Raw genomic sequence first — 20,649 nt, forward strand, 5'->3', positions numbered from 1 at the left:
TTTGAATTCAAAAACTAAATTTGAATCGAGAGAATTTAAGGTATGTTATTAATAGCTAGAATAGGATGTCTTACCAACAGACTGGACCAAGGGAGCATCAAGTAAGAGGATGCATAACATCAATTAATATTTTTAATGCTTATTGTTCCCCTACTGTACCTTTGTTTTATGTTCCTTGTTTATTGGCCTTCCAGCTCATCACTTGTGCTCGCTTCCATTCTCAGTCAAAAGGGGCTTAGCCAATAAATATATCTCCAAATATATTTTTTTGAATCTCTCTCTCTCTCTCTCTCTCTCTCTCTCTCTCTCTCTCTCTCTCACACACACACACACACACGGCAGGTGTATGACTGTATGTGCATATCCAGATACAAGAGAAACAATATTGTAGAATATCGAACCACATATATGGTGATGAAAAAGCTATCAAAATGAATCCAATTGAATATTGAGTTGCATTTATGATGTTTACATTTGGGTCTTTGACTTGATGCTAATGTTATGCATTAGAGAGATAGGCAGAAGGGGATAAGGAGTCGTCAGAGGCTTGTTTCACGAGAAAAGGTAAGATTCATTACTTATGAGGTGGTAAAGAAAATATGGAGAGGACTTTGTCATGCACATAACTCTGAAAAACAAAATAACTGCTAATGTGTGTGATAATTCCTTCAGTTGTAGTGAGTTGGTGGTAATTTAGTAATTATTGCATCGATACTTATGAAAAAAAAGGGGGGTCATCATTCTAGAGGTTTCAATTATAATAGTAGAGTTATACTAGTAAGTAAAAATATATGTGAGTACCAACTATTGTAATTATAGGGTTGGGTTGTAATGCCTAATGACCTGAGCTCAATCCCCCCCACATCGTCATGGCTAGATAGAGGGTAACCCCTCTCCCTTTTCTTGAATAAAATAAATAAATAAATATACAACTAGTATCATTTACATTGATTTAGAATGAGGGAGGTGTCTAGCACAGTTTTTAGTTTTTTACCACTAGCTTGAACATCATTTGCTATCGTATCTAACAGGAATTATCAATTAAGAAGAATTAGAAACCCAAGACCTTACCTAAAAATACTAGCCAAAAAATATTATTTAGTTTTTTTTGGTCCTGTACAAGTACCCAAAATCTATTCAGTACTTAGCTTATCTAAGACAAAATACTTGTTCGTATGAATCACCGAGCTAAGAGTCCAAATCCATTTAACTCAGAAGTACCACAAATCCAATTACAAATACCATAATCAACTCATGGTTAACCTAAATAGGTCTATGCTGTAATGTTCTCTAATTCATATGGGCCATGGGTTAGATTTGCTCTGGTACCATTTGTAACAATGTAGAACCTCATTCAAAAAGCTAGCTAGAAGGTGTTATTTGAGTTTCTTAGCTCTTTCTAAATATCAAAGATATACCCCATGCATAGCCGATGTGGGGACTAAAAACATGCCCACATAGGTCCTCAGACATAGGCACAGCTTGAGGTGTTGTTTTAAGCTCGCTAATCTTGCTGGACGAAACAATTAATGAATCCAGCCATTCAGAGTAGAAATATGACTACACCCTAGCAAATAAGAACACATTTTACTAGCTTTATCAGAGTTAAAAACAACAAAATTCCCCACCTGCACTTGAGTTTTGTTGTTTTCATAGAGGCAAGGTGAAGACAATAACACATGGCTACATTAATACATTCTCTTTCAGCAGTGGTAGTTGTGAACTTGAGGTAATTGTTTCTTTTTTTTTTTTGGTCACTTCTGGTTGATCACATCATAGATCAATATCTTTTTCTTCCTTTTTTGTTTCCTTTCATTCAATATTAACAACCAATTGAGAAAACAAATCATGCTCATTCCTCTACATGTCCAATTAATACTTTACACTGATTACATATAGCTTGGTATTACCACACCAAAGGAATGCCAAGTTATGTAGAAAAACTAGTAACAGAAAACCATCACTGATTTATATATCCTGTTCAATATACGTTCTCTAAATCCCATAGGAAAAGAAAAAAGGCATGCATAAACTCCTGAAGACCTTTAACAGATATGCTTAAACCCTGATCTCCTTCGAGAAGAAACCTTTCATTAATTTTGCCAGGACACATTAAGCGTCCTTGTTCATGTCCTGCACCAGTCTGCAAACATGGGTCTACCACTGTAAGGGTGCACCCTCTAATGTCAGCATGCAATAAATCATTTCCGAATCGATATCCCATCACCGACCGGATCACATGCTCATTTCATAGCGAAAACGTGAAACCATTAGCAATCAAGGAGGACATTGCAGGCCCAACTATTCACCTTTCTTCCATCTCCAGCCGTGATAACACGGCCATGAAATGAATAAAAACCCGTCGCAAAGGCACACACACATGAGACAAACATATCTCCATCCTTGTCTCTCCCACTCATCTAGCATCTAAGCACTATGGGCTGGGTCCTACTCAAATGGCATGGTGATCCAATGCTCAATCATGAAGTAGATAATATGTGAATTGAATAGAATATTTATAGCAGTATCTACAAGAATGGGTCCTCGCCCAAGAAAACTGCAGCATTTCCGGTATTGCTGTCCGGCCTCTAGTTTTCTATTCTTCTAAGCTGTTGGGTTTAGTCTGTGCCTCTTAGCATCTCAGTTGTGGATTGGAGGCTTTCTCTTTGCAGGAGAATAATCCATTCCTGCTATATCTAAAATGTCGGGGTAGGTCTGCGGTTGCTTCGAGACAGGCGGCTCCACAGGGAGGTTTTCTCCGCTGCTACCGATGGCTTCCAGCTTGGAATGATGATGGTTTTGTGGAGCGTCAAAGACAGTCTCCTCGCTCCTCTCGTTCTGTGGATGACCATGAAATCATGAGGAGGAGGAAGAGTGTGTCTATTGATGGAAGCCTACTGTTATTTGTTAGCTGATATACCTACCTTCACTGTGGTCATTGTCTTGTTCATGAGTTTTCTACTCCTCCCTGCATCAATAGAGAGAGTGGAACGAATTTAGGAGATAAAACCTGATACTGGTTCGCAGTATAAGGTGTTATTTCAAACTCCTCAACTTTGGTGATATATTACATAGATTGTGATTCTAGGATATATGGAGAGAGAGAGAGAGAGAGAGAGAGAGAGAGAGAGAGAGAGAGAGAGACTGGAGATGAGTTTGTTGTAACATCAGCTTGTCTGCTTGAGTAATAAAATCTAATATATTTCAACACAAAACTGGTTGGTTTCATACATATGGAGAGGACTTCTTTCCTCAAAACCACTTTTCTATGGAAGTCAGTAAGCTATGACTCGAAAGATAAACAAAAAGAGAAGCGTACTATGAGGGCATGAAAGATCTCAGTGGTGCTTAGGCTTGTGACGCCTAGGCCCAAAGTAATCTTCATGAAACCCTGGTAGCTTGTGGGGGACTTCTCTAACTTCTTTAATAGACCTCTCCTTCATGGTACCTGAACAATGACCATTAATTCCACAAGGAGCCACTCCTGCAACTATACTCTCTCCTCCCATTGAACTCTCCTTCTCCTGGTATCAAAAAAGGCATGCAAACAAATTAGCATCAGACTACATCAAAGGAGACTCCTATGAAGACACCAAGTGGTGTATCTGGAAGCAACTCACATGGATATTATTGTACAACGCAGCCAAGGACTCTTCATCCAATCTGATTCCTAAAGAAGAGAATAAAAGGAAAACGAAATAGTCAGCTGTACTGCTTCATTCATGCGAGCAAAGGATGCTTCTTAATGGAAGAGTCCAGGCTTCTGTGTTTACCTTGAGTTGTAGTGGCTAGGAGAAGCAGTAGCAAAAGAGAAACCACTGGAGTGACGGGCTTCATTTGCTCTCAAGTGAACTACAAGGAGATGGGAAAAGAAAGGTATTGGAGCAAAGTTATTTGGATGTTGTTTCCAGAAGGCAGAAAGAGGAGGTAGGCTTCCTCCTTCCCTATCCAAGAGGGAGTAGAAAGAGTTGAGATGCCAGGGAATGTGTCTAAATCTTCCGACCCCCCTAATATATATGCCATTTGTCCTCCACCATGGCCCATTGCAGAGACCAAATGTGTCAAAGCCCGAAAGCCAAGATCTTTTTGAAAATATAAAAGATTATGAATGACAATTTACGGTTTTTAATGTTATTGTATCCTTCTCTCTACGGTAACTGTCACTCTTTAAGGAAGGATGTTTCCCTAAAATTTGGACCTTGTGCCCCTTGTTCCCAAATTGCCCTTACTAGTCGGACCCAAAATGGTTGCTATCACTTGCAACTTGCAAGAATGTTGCAATGATCTTTTTATTTGGTCCTCCATAAATTAAATATGTATTGATGGGCCCTACTTGTTTCTTAAACACAAAATTTTATACATCTAGCCAACTGGAAATCGGCCGAGTTAACTCAAGGACCCATGCATTTAGCTCCAATAAATAGAGCTATCAATTTTTCATCTCTAGCAGTAAAATAATGGTTTTATTATGCTTATCTTTTTCAAATAATTACTTCTAAAAATCTTAAGAACCATTAGAACATACATTGGTTGCGTTAAAAAGTGTGTTAGACTTATCATGCTTATTCATTAAAATCTTTATTGCAAGTACCCAATTTGTTGTCCACATGATTTTGTGTAGCCACTTCCTTGTAGTGAATGGCATCACAACTAAGAAAACAAACATTCGTTGTGACATCATCCCAGGCGACCGAGGATAATTTTGAAAGGCAAATTTATTTTACACATCTTAGACAAAGTCTGTGTGCAAGGTTGGAGAGGATTCTACATGCTACCATATCCATTGTCATGTGGAGACCATCTCCTGAGACTATGTTTTAAGTCGCAAACTTATTGAAGCATTGACGCCATTCATTTTCTAAATTGTTTTCTCTTGTTGCTTTGTTAGGTTACAAACTGCCCCCACATTGAATTCATTTATTCCTTCCGAGACCCCCCACCGCAGATGTACAAGTCTTTTTTTTTCTTCTAAGTATTCGTGAAACTGAGCTTCCATTTTTAGCATACCCCCCCCCCCCCCCCCCCATATATACATCTGCATTAAAATTTAGAACCACATTTCCAATGACTTGGCATATATGATCTTTATAAATAAGAAAAGACCTATACATTGTAGGACTCGAACCATCTGCGTTGGACTTGGTACCAACAATTTGACAAGAAATGGTGCGACCACTAATGTATAAAGCTTGGTACCAATAAATTGATCAGGATCTGATGAGACCACTAATGACATAGATATCCATCAATCCAATGGCCGAAGCCTGCAGCCAAAATCTACATTGAACCAAAAAAAATCATGAAGGCATAATCTTTCACACAGATATCGAATTTCAATAATCTAGACTCATGAGAAAAGTCTTTTGGAGATCTATATTTGATATTTCATGGTCCTTGGCTAAATTCTAATATCTTTGGGACAAGAAAGAGAAAGTTTAGATATAATTTAGTAACAAATTTATTCTAAATTTTAGAATCTAAATTATAGTAGTTCTCTAATAAGATGTATCTAGGGTTAGTATGGTAGATAGTCTACTTCCATGGTGCCATGCAAAAAATTGTAAAATAGCTTCTGTGATTTGACTATGATGAGTTTATTCTCAAAACAAAATAATAAAAATACTTGACTATGATGAATTATTGATCGATTATGGTGGATTCCACATAACTTCTTTTCTCTTATAACTCTTCAAAATCCTCTTTATTTTCTTGTTCTGCAAGTCTCTATCCACTTCTACATTCACCCAGTGGTTGTTTTATAACATGTCATTTTTTTGTTGGGGCAATTAATAACCGGTGTAATGTGGTGCATAAGGATTCATCTAACGCACAACCCTTGTTGTGGTTCCCATGCGTCTAAGGGTTGTCCAGGATCAATCTCCTCAATCAAACGTTGACGACAGGCTAAGTAGAGCAGAACCATTTGACTCCTGAGGCCGGCCTTCTTCCAGCTTGGCTCCACAACCTCAACCGCTAACCCATACTAAATAAAGCATTAACATGGAAGGCGCAGCTCGACTTCCACTATCTCAAAGTCATACCTGGTCCCTCCACTTGCCATTTTATTGTGGCACATCTTTAAGGTTGTTACATCACCTCAGCAATTTGTTGTGGTACGATCTTGAATTTGTTAGGATGTGATCTTGGAGATAAGGACTCCACCTATAACTAAGTCTAGCAAGTTCTCTAAAAAGGTAACAATAATAACAACAAAAATCATCTTTGCTAATTCTCTAAAAGGGTAACAATAATAACAACAAAAATCACTTTTGCTAAGGGAGACTTTGTCTCTTTGTTCTCTATTCTTTCTTTTCCTTCACTTTCTATCCATAATAGGTTTACTGACTTAAGCATCAGAGGGCCCGGCCGAGGCCAATCCGACGCGCCTTCACTCTTTGTCTGTTATTTTACAAATCCACAGAGGTGATTTATATCGATGTTTTGGGATCGACAGCAACAGATTAGCATTGTCTGTGGCAATGGAGAGAGAAAAGCCATGAAGCTTTGAAGGAGCAATCGTTGGATGCCCACCCAACCTACTCCAGACAGTTCCCCCACGCAGCCCTTTGAGGCCCCAATCTGCTCAACCTGCTGCAGGAGTTATTGATGTGAAATAATTAGATCTTCTTGCCCAATAAGTATAAGCCCTGAGAGTCGCAGTGTAGGATTTACAACAACAAGCCAGTAATTCTTCGGCCGATCAACTGAAGCACTAAGGGGTTTCAATGTAAAACGTTGATTGCCATCAACCCCAGAGCTTAGCATAGGGCAAGGAGCATGACCTCTCCTTTCCAAATGCAAGCTCCAACTTTGAAAACTCTCCCCATGTCAGCTAGAAAAAATTTCTAACTAAAAGACTAGCCTCCAACCTGAGATCAAAGAGATGCATCACGAGATAGAGATCCTACGGGAGCAAAGGACTGATGTCAAAGATGACCTGAAAGTGATCAATGATCCTCCTTTTGCTAGAGAGATCTTGGAGGAGCCCCTACTGAAGAAATTCAAGATAACATAGTTTGACATTACGATAGCTCTATTGACGTAGTGGATCATCTAGCAAGCTTCTGCTCTCTCGTGCTATTCCAAGAAGCTAATGATGTTGTGATGTGCCATGCTTTTCCAACTATCCTCGAAAAGACTATACGACTTTGGTTCTCCAGTCTGCAACTAGAATCTATTGTCTCCTTCGATCAACTTAATTATCAATTTGTAGGCCGCATCCTCAGTAAGAAAGGTAGAAGAAGACCGGCATCTTTTTCCTAAGGCAGAGGGAGGATGAGATACTCCAAGCTTACATCAACTGATTCAACACTGAAACCCTGGAAGTCCATGAGTTGGATCAGTCTATTGCTATGGCAGCAGTGATGAATGGATCGAAGCCTTCATGTTTCAGTTTCTCACTAGATAAGAAGTTCCCAAGAGACTTAGTTGAGCCCCTCCCTCATACGAATAAGCACATAAGAGCCAAAGAGGCTAGGACTGCCCATAAAAAAGCGGCAAGGAAAGGAAGCAGTGGAAAGCATCAGAGCTATGGAGAGAAAGTCAAGTCCGAAAGTAAGCGTGGCTAACATGAGAGGATCGATGCACGATCTTGTGATCTATCTCGAAGGTTCGAAAGGTATACCCCTCTCAATGCTCCACAGGCTTAGATCATGATGGAAATCTAAAATCGAGGGTACCTTAGTGAACTTCGAAGGATGAAGACTTCAGAGAACAAAAGGGATCCAAACAATTTTTGTTGGTTCCACAAGAACCATGGGCATAACACTGAAGAGTGTCTCCAATTAAGGATAAGATCAAAACCCTCATCCGATGTAGGCATCTTTGTCGCTATATTGGGATCCAGTGAGAAAATGTCAAGCAGGACAATCAACCTCCAAATAAGTCAAATAGCGATAGACCACTCGTTGGAGTAACCATTTTAATCCATGAAGGATCAGCAACAAAGGAAAGCTCATAACTTGAAAGTTCAGAAAACAAAGCCAAACTCTTGACAAGGCCAGGATCACTAAATAAGGATAACATCGAACAACTAAACTTTGACACAAACAAAGTTTATACATAAAGATATTAAGAATAAACTTCTATGTTTTGCTGCTAATAAAATTGTGTTTCAGCTCTTCTCCAATACAATGCTTGGCACCAATACAACTAACTCATGGAGACATCGTAGAAATAATTAGGATCTCTGTTCTATGAGCCTACATAAATAGGAAGCTAAAACCGGAGAGCCGAACTCTAGTACTCCCATAGAGATACCCCAAAAGTAACTAGGACCTCCATTTTGTGAGTCTACATAGCTACAAAGCTAAACCCAGAGAGACAAACTCTAGGTACTCCAATGGAAACACCCTAGAAGTTACTGGAATCTCTGTTCTATGAGCCTACATGGCTAGGAAGCTAAACTCGGAGAGTCAAACTTCTGGTTCTTCTAAAGACAGACTCCAGAATTGACTAGAACCTTCAGAACCTGACCGAACACCAACTCAAAAGCCCACAAAGAGCCTATACCGTAATACAACAAGGAAGCAATTTCGACACATTTCTTGATCAGCGGTGCTACTATCAACCTCGATCGTTCTCGGATTCTCTCCATGACCCAGTCTACCTTTGGGAAGAATTATCTCTAAACTACTTATAGCTATTTTTCCTTCTTGACTAGCTTGTGCATCAGGTCAACTCATCCTGTCATAGTCTTGCCTTATTATGGTCTTTGGATTTATCTTTCTTGCTCAACTAATATTCAAGAGCATTATGGCAGTGTGGCCTTATCTCAAAATATTAATTGATCCTGGATGATTTTATTCCATCAACTATGACTCTAACCCAACTATCTAGCCCGATTTGGCCATCTTAATATCTTATGGACAACCCAACACAGGAAATCTAGGCAATAGAGGTAAATATAAGAACCCTTTCTTCATTTTATCTATCATATTTAGGTACATGACAGGCTTGAGATCAAGCAAGGCTACTCTTAAAAAAAAGAGGAAGAAGATTAAAAAAGAACCAAAACCCCTAGAAAGAAAAAAAAAAGTGAGGTCACAAAATAACTCTGCAAGTTGATTTCAAAAGAAGTCATTCCCCATCTTCTTATAGGCGATTGGAAGATCTAGATTGATCCATACGAGCAAATCGGTGGACACATGTCATACCCTCTTTGCTTTTAACAAGCGACGTCCTTTCAAAAGACCAAAGGACAGAATTCAACCGTCTGGTAGAAGAAGTATGGCCCATGAATCTGCATCTTTTTTGGAGTGGTATAAAATTCGATAATAGTTACTTCCTTCACTCGAACCAAGATAATGCTTCGAACTTGAAAGTGGGAGGCTAGTATTGTGGCAATTAATAACTAGTGTGATATGGCGTATAAGGATTCGTCCATTGCATAATCTGTATTGTAGTTCTCGTGTTTAAGGCTCCTCCAGGATGGTTCGCCCGATCACCTCAGTCAAATGTAGAGGGAAGGCCGAGCTGAGCAAAAACATTCGACCCCCGTGGCCGACCTATTCCCAGCTCGGCTTCGCAATCTCGATTGCTGACCCATGCTGAACGAGCCTTTCCACAAAAGGAGCAGCTTTGCTTCTGCAATCTCAAAGGCATACCTGGTCTTGCCACTTGCTAGTTTATTGTGACACATCCCCAAAGTTGTAGAACGACCTCAAGTTTGTTAGGATGCGATTTTAAAAGATTCGGACTCCAGCTATAAATAAATCCAAATAGTTCTCTAAAAAGGTAACAATAATAATTACAAAAGTCACCTAGGCCAAGGGAGACTCTATCTCTCTATTTTCTATTCTTTCTTTCCCCTTCGCTTTGCATTCATAAAACTTTTACTGACTTAAGCATCAGAAGGTCCGACGAGAGCCAATCCGGTGAAGTTTCATACTTTGTCCGTTGTTTTGCAAGTTCATAGAGACGATCCGCATCGGAATTTCGGGAGCGGCAGCAACACTTTTGATCCAACAACTCAAATTGTGTTAAAAGGCCACAAGGAAAACTTGAAGAAAAGCATATATGCTATTCCAAATAATGATCTTTTTATTTTGGCCATTGGCTTGATTTTTATCCAATAAGAAATGGAACTAGTTTAGTAGTAATAATAAAGTTTAAACTAATCTCTTCACCTCCCCAGTTTCCCAAAGGACGTGGTATTTATAAATTGACCACACTACACCATGATCATAGATGGCATCCAAATACCTTCCATTGATCAAACTAATCTCTGGCTGCTATATAGAACTAGATAGACGAGCATGTACATAGTGGAGCAGGCATATAAAGAAATTCTTAAAAAATATATATATAGCAATATTTCTGTAAATTTGTAATAAAATAATAATTAAAAATAATATTTTGTCGTTCAAAACTCTATTTATTACATGCCACCAATAAAACAAGAATCCTCCAAAACTGATACGTTTGTAACATTGCAATGACTGGTATTTATGGTACAAGAGGACGAAGCATGGCTGACCGACGGCATTATGGCGGTGACTTGTGAAACGTCGAGTGGGGGCCGGAAATCTTGGCAGCTTGTTGCGAACGGGTGGGGCCCGAGACACGTGGGCGTCCACATCGGGATAGCGAGGAGAGCGGAGGGCTGGCGATGTCGGGGATGCCGCCACGCGGGCACTGGCACGGGGCGTGTCTGCGTTTTGGTTGGCAGCACGACAAGGTGGTGGCGACCCTGCTGGGTTCGGAAAGGTCTCCCCATGACTCCAACAATTTAATTATTCATCAAAGAAAGAAACGCGCTATCATCCTAGAAATAAGTGCATAATTGGGCAGATTAAGAGTATATGGATCTAGCATTAGTTTCAATTTTATATTTAGAGCCTATTTGGATGCCCCGAGGGAGCTTTCAAACTGTTACTCACGTATACTTGCTTCAGGATGGAGTCGGTAGAATTAGATGGAACGAGTTTGATGAATTAGATTAGGTAAAACTATATTAATTAATTTTTTGAATATATTTTTTTTTTTGTTTCTAAGTGTAGGTTTGTGAAGAGTTATACATATTAGGATCAGATTCGAGGTGGGTTTTACCATTAATATACCTCTTTCGAATCTGCTAAGGGTTGAGTAAAACCCACCCTCATAGAATTGAGCTAGTCAGATAGTTGAAGGGATGGAGTAAATTAACACTTCTATGCACAACTTCTTGTGTGAATCGAAGTTGTCAAATATAATTAGTCTGGAAGAGAAGTTTCCATAGGTCTATAAAAATCGATGATAATTCTAGTTATAGTAACACGAAGCTCGTTCTAATGAACATGCACATTTGCTAAAAAAAACTAGTAGTTTTAAAGTTTTAGGCCGAGCCTTTAACAATGCATCTCCAAGAAGTTAGTCCTAGATAATTATAGTAATCGATTGGTCTTCCTCTCTTTCTCACAAAAAGAATTCCAGTCACGAGAACTTAGATTGTAAAATTTAATAAAAAGATGATTTTTTTTCTTATCTGAAAACATAAAGATCGCAAATTCAATAGCTTCTTCACTCCAATTTTTTTTTATGATTATAATTTATTTTCTCAAAAATGTTTCCTGGGCTTGCAAGTAGCATTCATGAATTAGAAATGTTTGAACAAGTTAAACAATAAGAATTGGATTTTAAGGAGACAGTGATATTGTTGTAGTTAGTGATTTATTTTCTATACATGTCATGCAAGGTCTATTATTTGCATTATATTATCGAATGTCAAACTTCACATCCAGTTAGTCAAAGTCAATTTAATTGAATTATTAGAAGTTAACCTAATGGTATGTATACAATAGGGTAAAGTCACTTAGCAGCATTGCTTTAGGGAATTGATCTCTTGGAAGATGCTTGGAACAAAAACCATATACCACTAATAAAAATGTTGTTTTATCCCATTTAATTTTAATATAATGCAACCTGAGTGAAAAGAATATTATCGAATGTCATGCTGATGCTATGAGGATGAAAAGAATATGTAAGCTAGGTATTACAGTTCTAGGCTCTATAAATGAGTTTTAGTAGCCATGCTCTTGATCCATAAGCCACTAATAAAAATGTTGTTTTATCCCATTTAATTTTAATATGATGTGTCATTTTCATTCCCTACTGCTGATGCTATGAGGATGAAAAGAATATGTAAGCTAGCTATTACACTTCTAGGCTCCATAAATGAGTTTTAGCAGCCATGCTCTTGATCAATAAGCATGCATCCTGAGTGAATTTGCCCCCTGCTTGTGCCTATGGCCTATGTTCTGCGTGGCACATGTTGATTAGTGAGCTCACCACTTGCTGCAACCAGAAGATAAGCATGAAATAATTGCACTCCAACATTTAATAAAAGAGGAGGTATGTAGTACAAGGGTATATACCTTAGAATAGACTAAGGGAGGCCATGATTGATTTTGACTGATTTTCCAACGAATTTTCTTGCAGGTTTTCACTTGTCAATCAGGTACGAATTATGAATAGAACACATCAATCAGTGGTGAGCATCACCCACAAGAGAAGTTGTCATCACTCGCAAGAGAAATGACAAAATAGGACACAAGGTTCATACATCATGAACATTTTTTTTTTTAACTTTTATTTTTACTTGATGGAAGACGGAATTAAATGTAAACCAATCTCCAAGTAATTATATCCTAGTAGGGGTTAAATATTTGTGGGCGTTATAGCTAATATTCCTTTTGGGGGTAATAGGCTCTTTATTTGTCCGATATCGAAATTTTGATTGTGTACAATTTCCTTCATGTTAGTGCCAAAAGATCCTAAATATTTTTGTTAATTAGAGTTTTTATGGGTTAAGCAGGCTACTAAGTAAAGACATATTCAGAGGATTAGCTTGTAATTTATCAGTTAAATAATCGAATTAATGCCAAAAGTGACTTCAAGCTTCACCTGGAGGTGACTTGGTTGCTTGGACTTTCCTTCTGAAACTTGGATCAATGGTAAGTGGCACTTATCTCAATCATCCATGGCTAGTCATGAACTGGCAATCTAAAAATCCAAAACAAGTCTCCCTCCACATATAAAACCAAATGATATCAAACAACTTTCTATGACAATTCTCTCTAGTTTAATCATCCGTGCAAAACCTTTAAAGGTGACAAGACTAGCTAAGGAATTTTGTCTGTACAATCCAGCCGACATGTCATGCTTTTGAGAATGAAATAATGGATTTTGGCATATGATCATTTCTTCTCCTTTTTTTCTGTACCCTCTTTAGTCAAAGAGCTTCTTTTAAGACCGTCCAGTTCAGCAAACTCAACCAAGTTCCAAAGAGTTCAATCTCCAATACCCAATTCCCAATGATTAATTCGAGTTTCTAATTTTTGGACATGGCTAATAAGAGACCAAAATTTTGCATGGCTTTCTTAGTGTGCAAGTTCATAAGAAAGTCATTTTGGAGGAGAGTGCATTGGACGTACGGATGTTGGACTCAGCAATACTAATTGGTCTTCTTAGGTCCCACTCTGGAGGCCAGTGCTTGACTGTGTTTGCTTTGGTCTTTGATTTCTAGCTTTGCGAATTCCTGGCTTTCCAAACCTATGGCTGTGGATATATAGCCTAGGACCTCTAAAGGCAATGCTCGAACCTATTGTCTCTTTCTGAAAGTTGAACACCTGAAATCTCTATAGAAGATTACAATGAATTCTAAAATCCTAAGTACGTAGGATCTAATAAATGTAAAGATCAGCTACGTGACCTACTCAAATAAGTTAATGAGTGACGAGGACCAAATCTTTGACTGAGGCTGGAAATAAGATAAAAATGAAGCACTACAGATAAGAACTGAAGCACTAAGACAAAACGGGGTGAGGCACTACAGATGTTTTAATAAGATAAAAATGAAGCATTCACCATATGCAATTGCCATTCAAAGAATATTCAAAGTTGTTCTAGGGCGATGTGTCATTGCCCATTTATCAAACATTTTTATGCAATTCCATTAGTGACAGTTCTCTACAGAGTCTCTATGTTTTGCATGCCCATGTTACGCTGAGGAAAGAACTTCGCCATTAGAAGATATGTTATATAGCTCCACGAGTTTATAAGCTGTAGAAAATAAATTTTTCAAGCAAGCTATATATGTGCAAAAATTCACTTGGTTGTGTAGAATAATTGCATATATAATAATAGTAGAACTTAAACCAACAAATAATGGGTTGCACAGCAAGGGTGACCCTCCATCAGTAACCCTAACCCTTGCAACCCTGATCATAAAGATGATATATGTCGAACCTAGGTCTTTGGTACACCCAATAAGAGGGAGCACTAACGGGCTAAGGTGGAACCTCAATATCACATCTGACTTAGATGTCAAAAGTATATATAACTAATATTGTATTTGCAGAGAAAAATAGAACTGGAGTAAATGAAGACATATGAGTCAAAGTGCGCTTACTCCTATGTGTCGAGGTCAGTCCATCGATAATGATACTTGTTTTGGGGTTGCTGATGCTCAACCAGAGATTGATTGTGGGTTGGATTGCGCAAAAGAAGAATTCACCTGATGATTCTACCGTTGGATCACACATCACACAAATCTTAAAGCACCATGAACTCCATCATTCAGCTACTGGCACTGATCTCAAAGTGACCAGCCGGTGATCCAATGATGAATTCGCGCTAAGGAAGGTGAATCCTTAATTCTTTCATGTGAAAGATACAACTTCCATCTCCCGGAGATGATGAGCAATCAATTTTACATTCTGCGTGACGTCATGGGATTGAATAGATGCCCTGATCTAGTATTCCAACATACCATATGAATTATGGTACAAAAAGTAAATTTGGAAACATATAACATATTATATATGGGCACTATGTGGGATGACCATATACCATCCACAAGTACCAATGCTGTACTTGTACAGGATATGGAAAGGTCATGGTTTGCTTCCAAATCAAGATATACTTGTTAAGAGTCAGGCTAATTAATGTTCTCACCACATATCTAGTCCACTTCTCTGGCTAACAAGTGAAACCAATCGACAATTGCAGGGTCCATAGCCCAAAAAAATTGGCATGTTTGCCAACTCGGGGTAGCAATCTATCCAACAAAGTGCCATATGAAACAATACTCTTTTGATTCTTATTATTGGGTGTGTTTCAACGTGTCAATTGCCTACAGTCCTTTGTCCTTGCCATGCATGCAGCCAGCAATCCAAGGCCGGCCGAGGTCACTGCACGCCCGTGACAAGCTCTTGGTCGCCATTACAACCAACGGTTCTCCTTTGCTGGCCATGTGTATTTCAATGCTGGCATGTCTTTTGCACTTGCCCTTCCTCTCCTTGTAATAATCCAGCTTTTGGGCACGTGGGTCGGCCAGAAGTGACCAGGCCCCGCCAAACCCATAACAACCCACGCCAATTTACTTGGGCTAATCGGCTAGCCCGAGAAGAATGGGCCCATTAGCCAGAGCAAACTCTGTTGCAGCAGGAGAAAGAGAAAAAGACCATCTAAGTTCATCTAGGACTCGGAAGCTTCAGCTATTTAATCCTTCTCTTCCTCTATTAAGTTCCATCATCAATCTCTAGACGTATAGCCATGAACCCTAAGTTGTTTCTCTGAATCTCCTCACTGATTTCTCGCTGGAAACATCATTGAAATTTCGTCGGACTGAGGTAATGGATCAAGCTTCTTCTTCCTCTTAGTTTTCCGGTTTCATGGCCGTTACCACCGCTTGATCTAGGGCTGACGAGCCACTGGAACGCATGAAAATGGGCAGTCCCTATTTCACCTTCTTCTTCCTTCGACCTTAGCCGCCGCCGGCCGCCAGTTTGGTCAGGGCTGCGGCCGCCGATGAGTGGGGGCCGAGCCACCATGGCTGCCCCCTTGGACCTGAGGGGGAAAGGAGGAAGAGAAAAGGAGAAGGGGAGGACGAGCCTCCCCATTCATGAAGAGAGGAGAGAGTGGGTTTCTCTCTCTTCTCCTCTTTTCTCTCTCTTCTCTCTCCTCCCTCTAGTTTCTCTCCCTTTCTTCTTTCACTTTCTCTCTCTCTCTCTTGGTGTCTTTCTCTCTCTAGTTGATCCGAGTAGGTGGTGACAAGGACCCGGAGGACCGAGTGATGGATACTTGGCAGACGCCAATACGCAATCTAGGTTACTAGTCCACTGAATGACATTCTTTTGATAATCGAGTTTGATTTTGTAGAGAGAGAGAGTAATCTGTGCAAGAAGATTCTAATCGGGGTACTCTGCACCCCAGCTTGTAGACCCTGAAGTGGGTCACTGATCATTATGTTAGTCTTCAATAGAGGTAAGAATTCATATACTTGAATCACCACATATATGTATATATGTTTATTAGTTTGTATCGTTAGATTTACATCATAAGATTTGTATCAGTTTAGCATGTGACGATATATTTTTAAATAATTTTCAATACAAATATATTTGTATAGTTATTATATGTATCAAATATTGAGTACATGATTATATGAACAAAGATACCTTAAATTTGAAAAAAAATTATTGTATATATGATAATTGATTTAACAAGAGTAATTAGCAAATCAGGCAGATAAGATATGATTTGGACTAACTTCATTATAGCGCCATGTGCTGACATATGAAAAGCAACCACAGGCTATAACCTGGGATTTGGATAGCTACCACGGGCTATAACGTGGGTTGGATAGCCACCATGGGCTATAACATGAGATTTTATAGCAACCACGGGGTATAATGTGGTGTTGAGTTATTGTTGTTTCTTTATTTGATTTTGATGAGCCCAAAATACTTGAGTATATTTCATATTATGCTAATGAATTCAAATGAGTGTTTCAGGAAAATATTGTTGAATGTGACTTAAAAATTGGTTCAAGGTTTGCTCTTTAATCTCTCTCTCTCTCTCTCTCTCTCTCTCTCTCTCTCTCTCTCGCATGTGCTATTGATAAACAAGCCCAAATGGTATTAAGTGCGAACTAGCGGTGAGAGATTCACTTACCAACACTATAGCGACACAATGTAATACTTCCGTTCGGCGTTTCAATTCCCACTGCAATATGAAAAGTGCTTGCCTTTTTATTTGTGACCTCCTTCAATATCTTGCCAAATGCAAGCCTGATATCAGGACTGATACAAAAGCCAGCAACATAGAAAACCTTCCCTTCCAACCCCTTCTCCTCCTCCTTTCTCTTCTCTCACCCTTTGTTCCTCTCCTTGTGATCTTGAATGCATCAGAAAAGAGGGAGGCCGGCTTCCTCCATCGGCCCTCCCAAGACGCACGACCCGTGCGACCGGGACGCGCATTTCGTGCGACCGGGACGCGTGTCCGGGCCGTTCCCATTTGCAACACTCCTTGGTACTTTGGAACGCTTGGGATGAGCTTTAGATGGATGCCCCGCCGGGGTGGTAGGGAGGGGGGCTGCTGCTGCCGCGGCGGGCCACTAATTCAGACTATAAAACTACGAATGGCTCATTAAATCAGTTATAGTTTGTTTGATGATACGTGCTACTCGGATAACCGTAGTAATTCTAGAGCTAATACGTGCAACAAACTCCGACTTTCGGAAGGGATGCATTTATCAAAGACAAGTGGAAGAGGTTTTGATTTTATTGGGTGCATCCGTACTCGTCTGATATGATCCACCCACCTAAGCGAAAAAAAAAAAGAAGACAGGTGGAAGAGGTTGCCAAGGCTAAGTTTCAGATCAAAGTTTAGAATTTGTTCTCATGGTAAGGCTAAGATTGATGCTTACCTTATCTAGTTTAACTATAAAAGTTTGATTCAAGCTCCGTGAATATATTTAATATGCAACTTGAACACCCTAAACCAGTCAAAATATACTCTCCACAAGAAAATTAGAATTTCGACCATACATATTTCACATTTTATTTCAATTGAGCTTGGGCCAAACAAAGTCATGCTTGGGCTTGAGCCAAGTTCAGGTCATACTTTGTCTAGACTCAGTTTTGATATCCATAAAATCACACTGCAAAGTAGGAAGTAGAAAGGGACCTTCCCATCCCTGATAGTCAACCTTGATATGAAAATTCATACCCATTCCCTTGTCTTGACAGAAATGTAATTTTTAATCCCTATCTTGTGCCTAAATATAAAATTAAGTACATCTAAAATTAAACAAAAGATTAAATATTAAAGAGTTTTTTTTTGCATGAATACCCTTCTAAATATCAAATTTTGCATGAATACTTTTCTAAATTGATATTTACATGCACACTCTGTTAAATCACTTGTTTTGCTATTTTACCTCCCAAATTGATATTTACATGTATAACCTCTTAAACTACACATACAAGAAGCATCCAAATCGTCGAGAGATGGTCCCACAAATTCCACAGGGCACTTGCAATGCAATAGGCCACGGATTGGGTCACATCTTTCACGCGAAAGAAGCGCAAACCGACCATTGGATCGCCTACCACACATATCTCAAAGCACATGAGGTCCTTAGTCATATGGCTGCACTGATCGTAAAGTGAATAGTGGATGATCCAACGGTGGATTCGCGCGAAAGATACACCACTGCATTAAAAGGCCTTGCCTTCTTCTACTCGTTGAACCCCTTCAAAGCTCTTGCCAAGCCCGCGCTTCATGCCAAGCCCCCAGTAGAAGAAGCCTCGCAGTACGTGAAACCCTTCCCCTCCCTTCCCCCTGTCCGCTGTCCGCCCCTTCTTCACCTCGGCGCCCTTCTCTTCTTCCTTCGTTCTGCTCCGCCTCGGGTGTTCTCCGCCCTTCTCGTCGCCTCAGGTAATCCAACGAAGCCTCTCTATCTCGTCACCCTTGCTGTTCGTCTTCTTATATTGATTTCATCCATCGATTCGTCGTTCGCATGTCCTCCCCGCGTTTTCGAAGAGTGTCTCTTCGAACGCCACGTTTTCTCTTGGAAAGATGAGTTCTTGGTGGGTTTTAAGCAAAAAAGATGTCTTTCTTGTTCTGCCCGGTGTTCCTCTTTGGTTGTTCTTCGCACGTTTTTCCGAAGGATTTTCGTGAGGTGTCTTTGGCTTTTCCGTTTTTTCGACGATTTTTTTTGGAAATTTGAATTCTTGTTTTTTTTTTTTTTAAGTAGATAAGATGTCTTTTTGCTCAAATTCCTTTCGAGTTCTTGATGTTTGCGGACTAATTGATTGATCGTTTTCTTCTCTGCTTGTTCTTTGTTTCTTGGGGATTGTACAGAGATGGGTTAGAATCGAGTCTTTTCTCTTCGCTTCGCTCTTGAATCGAGTTCATCTGTGGATTCGCCATTTTGTTTGCTTTCAGTCTCGCAAAGATTTTTTTTTTTTAATGTTTCTTCCGCTTCTCTCGATCTTCCGATAGAACTGCTTTCTTTCTTTGACATTGGAAAGTTGAGTTCTTGACATCTTTTAAGGCAACACAATGAGATGGCCATTTTTTTTCTTGTACCTTTTTGAGTTCTTGATTGTTTTCATTATGCATGCTTGGATGACTCGGCGTTTATTTCTTGTGTTTCAGTTAGGATAAATCAGGAGGCTTAAGGGAATAGATGATCTTTTTTGATTGGTAAATCATCCGATACAAAACTAGTTCATCTTTTATGCTTTCTTTTGAAATGTTGAATTGTCTATGGGATTTAATTGAAAAAATGATGGGTTTTATGCACTTTTTCAAGATATTGGTATTTGAAGAGCTTTTAGTTAGTGATAGGTTGTCTTCTGTGGCTGTATTTCGAACGTTGGGTGCTGCCGCCAAAATCCAACTTGAATCTTTGAGGTCGGACAGAACCGGAAGCAAAATGGTGAGGTCAGTTGATCGGGCTCCGAGATGAGTGATTGGGTTGGAGAAGGTTGACAACAATCTAACTCAAACTTAGCTGGAGAAGCTTGTCGGGCGCGACTTGTCCAACTTAAAATTAAAAAGAAAAGTCCACTTGTCAGAGTTTGCTCAATGGAAGAGTCTCCGATACTTAAGTCAGTCTAGATTTTGGAGAAATAGGAGAAATTTAAGAGAATTGCCTAAAACGAGATTGATCGTGCTGTAACAGTCGATCCGTCCGGGATGAGCTGTAACCGCCTCTCAAATGGTTGGTCATGATTGTGCCTTTAATGACGGTTAATTGCTTTAAGTACATTTGAATTAGAGATACATGGAACATAACCGCTGGTCAACCAGCTCGCTTTGATTGGCCTGACGACTTTAAGTCGACATCTTGGTAAACATCAAGGTCAATAGTTCGGTTAACTACCATGGTTGGTGGCTTAGTTGGATACTGACTATCAATTCGATGCATGCTGAGGTCATTGCTTCGATCAATTGCTGATATGCACCACATCAGTTTCTCTCCACTTTCGAATCCGAAATGAGTGACCTTTTCTCTTTGTTCTTTTTTTTATTATTTCAGTTTCTTCGATCTTCTTTGACTAGATTACACTTAGAAATGAGTGATCTTTCTAGGAGTTGGTTGACTGATCCTCCCTCTCCCCAGGCCTTTTAGGGTTGCCTTTTAGCGGCTTGAAGGGAGAGTTCAAAGTTTTCCTTGGACCCGAGAATGAGGAATCGATCTTGGTCTTGGAAGACTTAGACCGATTTAGGATTTATATCATATTTCCTCTAGCTTCTCTTTGGTGTTGCCTAAACCTGATGACCAAGTAACTAACTCTTCATCCGCTCAGCTCAACTTGTACGAGGAGAGCCTCAAAGCTGGGCTGAGACTCCCTCTTCATCCTTTTGTTATTCATC

General features: G+C 39.5%; 1 protein-coding gene across 1 annotated transcript; it reads right to left on the minus strand.

The window, feature by feature from the left end:
* Window positions 1–1,711: 1,711 nt before the first annotated feature.
* LOC120105069 (uncharacterized) lies at window positions 1,712–4,059 on the minus strand. Its single transcript, XM_039117159.3, has 5 exons — window positions 3,774–4,059; window positions 3,621–3,670; window positions 3,449–3,524; window positions 2,925–2,968; window positions 1,712–2,838 (listed from the first exon to the last, which is right to left on the minus strand). Exons 1-5 carry the CDS (start codon window positions 3,835–3,837, stop codon window positions 2,641–2,643), a joined length of 432 nt encoding a protein of 143 aa, XP_038973087.2. The 5' UTR covers window positions 3,838–4,059; the 3' UTR covers window positions 1,712–2,640.
* Window positions 4,060–20,649: the final 16,590 nt, after the last annotated feature.

Source organism: Phoenix dactylifera, chromosome 2 (genome assembly GCF_051530095.1).
Source record: "Phoenix dactylifera cultivar Ajwa chromosome 2, Ajwa_hap1_PhDact_Kaust_v1.1, whole genome shotgun sequence".
Lineage (NCBI taxonomy): Eukaryota > Viridiplantae > Streptophyta > Magnoliopsida > Arecales > Arecaceae > Phoenix > Phoenix dactylifera.

What these genes read in the sequence shown, in the direction of transcription:
- LOC120105069 (XM_039117159.3), bottom strand. Translation starts at nt 3,837, where the DNA reads ATGAAGCCCGTCACTCCAGTGGTTTCTCTTTTGCTACTGCTTCTCCTA. An exon ending in AATTAATGGTCATTGTTCAG is followed by an intron (nt 2,969 to 3,448) that starts GTACCATGAAGG and finishes CTATTGATGCAG; the next exon opens with GGAGGAGTAGAAAACTCATG. An exon ending in AGACAATGACCACAGTGAAG is followed by an intron (nt 2,839 to 2,924) that starts GTAGGTATATCA and finishes GGTCATCCACAG; the next exon opens with AACGAGAGGAGCGAGGAGAC.